We start from the raw sequence: 5270 nt of genomic DNA on the forward strand, positions 1-5270 counted from the left end.
TAGACGTATATAGCAAGTAAAGCACAGAAAAGAACAGCAGTTGAACTCAACCCTTGCTTCACACCCCACTTTTAATTAGGCCTCTCGTTCTGTGCCCTTCCTCGCCCATAACACAAACAGGTTAAATTTGACCTGAACTTCCGCGTATCCGGCTCGCCTGATTTGCTGTTATTAAAAAAAAACAAGAAGAAAAAGAAGAAAAAGAAAAAAATACTGTCAAGTCGATAGAGAGAAAAAAAAAAAGATAACCTAGATTTTTCCTTTTCTTCTGCCGATGATGTGCTTTGATCCCTGCAGGACCCTGTATTCGATTTCACCTCTTTTGTTAAAGGAAAAAAAAAAATTATAAACCAACCTCAAACCGACCGTCCTGCTAGATTCGCAGACATGAAAGAAGAAACTATAACGGAGAAAACATAAAAGAGAAGAAAATGCTTTTATGAAAAAGGTAAAACAAGAAAAAGGAAGCCAAAAACAATAGCAAAAGGAGAGAAAGAAAGAAAAAAAGCTGAAAAAAAAAATAAGTGGGAAGATAAGAACATGCAGAGGTAAGAAAAAATCTATGATAATCGGGATAATGGTGTCAACACTTAGTTGAAATAAAATAAAATGTCAAGGCAAAAACACACATCAGCAGGATCCATGTCACGAATACGAAAAGGGGATGTGGAGAAGAAAAAACAAATAATAATAAAAATAAAATAAAATAACGGAGACGGAAACAGATAAATGGAATCTAGCAGCATCGCTTAAGACGACACCTGAATGATAATAAAATTGATAAGGTTTTCCGGCAAATGTGAGGTCGAAAGATCAGCGGCAGTTTTTCAGCACTGAACATAACTTCGTCGATTTGGTCATCTTGTTTGGGGGAGAGAACAGATGTGGGAATCCGAAAAAAAAAAAGCACATGTAGTGAAGGGGGAAAAAACAAGGAAGCGAACACAAGAGGCAGATGTAAAAACGAAGGAGAAAAATAAACGACACCAATGATAACCGGAAAGAATATTGAAATAACACAGACACACACATACAGAGAAGAATTTTTCAAGAGGGAAAAAGCGGAAGGTATTTTAGATCATTTCTCCAGCTCCGCTCTCACGCGTTCGCTGATGATACGATCAATCCGTTTCCTGTTTTTCAGGTTGAACGCACCATTCCGCCATGCACAGCGGAGCTTCTGAAACGCGGGCTTTTCTTTTTTCGCTGCCTCCAGCTCGGATTCTACCAGCTGGACAAGGTCCAGAGAGACGGTGTCAGGCATAGGTCGACTGCTCGCAAGCACGCCGTCATAGAACTTGATGATGCTGTTGAGGCCGGTGGTAGAATTGTTTGCATGCAAATCATGAAACGCCAAACTCCTGAATTCATTGTACATTTTTGAATTAAAATTTCGGACCAAGAAATGAGACCAGAATTGATAAAGAACGTCCATATCCAGGTTTCCGTCACTCGTTATGGCAGACGATCGTTTATCGAGCGTTTTTTTTCGGAATACGTTATAGGATTCGTGAAGAAGGTCGGTAGGGAGGGATTCGATCGGGGTGTCTCTGTCTTTGACCCAGAACGTGGACATGTTGGCGCTAGCTGTTATTTCAGAGTTTTTAGACGATGATGACGGGGGAGATCTTCCACAGCGCTGCCCGTCAGGTATGCTATTTGTGATGTCAGTATCACTGTGGCTGGAGGCCTCGTACTGGGATGCAGCTTCTCTTGGAAGAGGGTGATGTATATACCTTGTAACATTTATCGGGGTCGCACACGTCGGTCGAGATGGCCGTTTATCTGTGCTCACTGTCCCACCCGCTGCTTTGTAACCGTCAACAGAACCGCTGGAGAAAGAACGAGACGAAGGGAGGAGAAAAGGTGACTGCGCTGGGCTGGAAATTCCTGGCTTACGCACCACAATCACCAAGTTCTCAATCTGTTCGTCGGGGAAAGTATTCTCATTATCAATGGGTTTTCCTACATTCGCATTTTCATTTTGTGCCGTTACTGGTATGTAAGCTGGCGAGAATTCGGGGGCAGAGGACGATAATACGGACCGACGCCCGCGGGTCTCGAAAGAAGTGCCGTTCGACGCCGAATAATTGGAAGGGATCACGTTTCCGGAGATCTCGTGTAGAGACCCATTGCCATATGGCACGTGGGTCTCTAGGTGAGTCGAGTTCAAATCATCACTATTCCCATCGTGAGCTGGAGACGACAAAATAAGTGGGGGAGGGCCTTCATTCTGGGCGGAAGGATCGCGAGACTCCATTGTGAGGATCCACTGTTCCCATTTCTCCCGCTTGCGAAGTCGATCAGCCCCATCTTCCCCAGGTCTATATTCAACACCTTTGAGTTGGCGACAGACAAGACGAAGCATATCCATGTCTTCGGTGAGGCTCTTAATCCGCTTGAAGCCAGCGATAAAGCTTAACAAAACAAAACCTTGCGAATCCATGTGTTTCCGCAGGAACAAGTCTTTGCAAAGATTATCAACCGAAAAATAATATTCCCTGGAAATTCATTAGCTGAACCATGATCGAGGGTGATATGGGGCTTGAGGGAAATCTGGGGACCTACAGCTGCATCGAAATCATGCTCATGAGAGAAAACTGCTCCAGGTATGGTTGGTATGGAATCGCGGTCATTGGACCTTGAGGTAAGTTGGGATACCCATATATCGCATTGATCTCAGTTTGAATAGAATACGGTGTCACACCATAGACTCCTGATGATGGATGAGATGGTGATCTCATATTGGGGCCCCGGTTTGAACCATGGTGCTGGCTGCCATTTTGGGAAGCCTGCTGGTGAGAACGGTGACGTTCACTGAGTGAAAACGGTTTCGAACTTTGAAACTGGGATTGTCCAATTGTGGGGCTATGATATTGCGAATTATGAGCTCCGCCGTAGCTTGCGTGGCCGCCCCGTCCCCTATACCCTCCGCGGCCTCTTTCGGGACGAGATTCTCCACGTTCTCTACCATACTCACGATCGCGGTGGAAGTCGCTACGTTCCCGTGGGTATTCTCTATCCCTTTGGTGGAAAGTGGGAGCCTCCTTATAAAAGTCCGCAGATCTGGGGCCGTTATCAAAACGGCGCTCATGACTCGAGCTAAAGCGGGTGGCAGCCTGAGAATCTCCTTGGACAGCGCCCCGCTGGGATACCACATTGGAATAGTCATGTACTCTACCAAAGCTCTTGGAGTGCTGTCGCTGACGTGGTGCTTCAGCAGCAGGTTGATGATGATTTTGAGTTTCGCCTCCTGTAGTTCCTTGAGGCTCCTCTCGCGCCTTAACACTCTTTGCTTCGCTAACGGCTCTATGTCTGGTGGCTTGTGGAGTCTTCTTTTCATCCAACGACAAAGTAGTAGCAGTTGCGCTACCCGTTCTTCCGGACTGAGTAGTTTCTGATTGGTCAGAGACAACACGAGTACCACTTCGGCCCCTATCACTGGAACCAATCTGTTTTGATCCACTGGCGTTTGAAGCAGACGCAGGGACCCCTCGATCACCACTGGACACGGGAACGGAAGGATGGGCGCCACCGCGCATACCTCCCTCTCTCCCGCCTCTTGAAGTTCGTCCACCTCTTCGTGCAGCAGGGGGGAGCGGAGTATTAAATACAGCTGTCGGAACATAGGGAACAGGCATCCATTTCTCTTTCCCGCGCAATCCCCCAGTAGACGTCTTCTCCTTCTCAGACTTATCGGTCTTATCATTCTTTTCTTGGGCCTTGCGGAATTCTTCGCCTTGTGCCAGCTGGGGAGTAGGCCAAGATGATGGGTCGCCAACCGGAGGGAGGGTTTCTACTGTTTCAACGTCAATATCCGCTGGTTTACTTGAACGCACGCCATAATTTCCGGAACCTATGCAGAGTGGCGGGAAAATGAAAGTTTGGGGCAGGGCACAAGCAATCCTTACCTTCTTCCTTGATCTTATCGGTTTCGTTTGATTTTTTCTTGGATGTGGTCGCATCTGCCGCGACTTCAGTAGACCCATTCTTCTTTCTTGCCCCGCCTTTGGAACTTTCAGAACGGTTCTCGCTAGGAGCGGGCGACTTCAAGTTAACAGGCTTGACAGCAGCGGTCGTAGCCGATTTGAATGCAGCACTAGCCTTGGCCTTAGCCTCTTGTGCTTCTCTCCTCTGCTGCCAGACATTGACAGTAGGGATTGGCGCAGCCTTCAATTCCTTCAAAACAGCGGGATCCTTCTCCCAACCATTTTCCTTCGATTTTTCTTTGCTCGTTTCTCCACTTTCGCTTGACTTTTCCACAGATCCGGAAACTTGAGACTGTTTGTCCCAGTTGGAATCAGATAAGCCATTTGGGAGCCCCCGTGCATCATCTTCTTTAGGCAAAGTGGCGCTGGACGTAGCTCCTGCACGTGGAGAGGAAGTCCCAGAAGTTGCACTCTTCGATGGCGTACCAATAGCAGGCGTACCAACAGCAGGCGCGGTGACTGTCGAATATGAGTTGCGCTGAGAAGACGATTGCGATTTGCTAGTAGTATTAGTAGGCTCTGCAGCAACGGACGGTGGTTCCATGTCTGTCGACGAGGCGATGGTTGGGCTCGACCTATCCCCATCCACTGATCCAGTAGCTGTCCTATTGCTACTTGGGCCTGACGATGTCGTGTTTGACTTGTTCTGCTTCTCAACGACGTTGGGCATGCTTGGAAGAGTAGAAAACCCCTTCGCGGCTTGGGCATAGGAAAACATAGGCATCTCCGGCCCAGGTCTGGTCGTAAAGGTCGACATATTGGAATGCAAAAATTCACGATATTTCGCGACAAGGCTGGATTGTGAGATGGCACGGATTCTCTATGCAGTTATATGGAACCGGAGGGATTCGTAAGCTGGACGAGTCCAGCAACGATAAACGACTCCAACAGCCGGCCTGGCGGAAACGGACAACCTCCACCCTCTAGCTGCCCCACCAACTGCTGTCTTCTCTAAACCCAGGAATGTCCAGGGGGCCTGTCAACTGTCTGTGATGAAGAAAGAAAGTCGTGCCTACCAGACGGATGAGGTACGAGGGGGTAAAAAAAGTTTTCAGGCAGGGGGTCCTTTGGAAGGGAAATTTCAGAAATCGGAGTTTCGCAATGAACGAGAAATCTAGATGGGGTTGGACATTAGCGAACAATTCGAGACGACGAGGGCATATTCAGGCCAGAAAGAGCCTTGGACTGAGAAAGTGGTCGAAAACAATCCGAGATAACGGGAGGGTAGAATAGACAGGGATTGTGTAGGCCTGAAATCTTCTTGTGGAGAAGGAGGGGAAG

At 47.7% G+C, this 5270-nt stretch overlaps 1 protein-coding gene across 1 annotated transcript; it reads right to left on the bottom strand.

The window, feature by feature from the left end:
* Nucleotides 1–542: 542 nt before the first annotated feature.
* HCBG_03308 (uncharacterized protein) lies at nt 543–4746 on the bottom strand (the record flags this gene model as incomplete). Its single annotated transcript, XM_045430357.1, has 4 exons — nt 543–1655; nt 1737–2501; nt 2569–3799; nt 3912–4746. The coding sequence occupies 4 exons, from the start codon at nt 4744–4746 to the stop codon at nt 1079–1081; spliced, it is 3408 nt and encodes a 1135-aa protein (XP_045288500.1).
* Nucleotides 4747–5270: the final 524 nt, after the last annotated feature.

Source organism: Histoplasma capsulatum (genome assembly GCF_000150115.1).
Source record: "Histoplasma capsulatum G186AR genomic scaffold supercont2.4, whole genome shotgun sequence".
Classification (NCBI taxonomy): Eukaryota; Fungi; Ascomycota; class Eurotiomycetes; order Onygenales; family Ajellomycetaceae; genus Histoplasma; species Histoplasma capsulatum.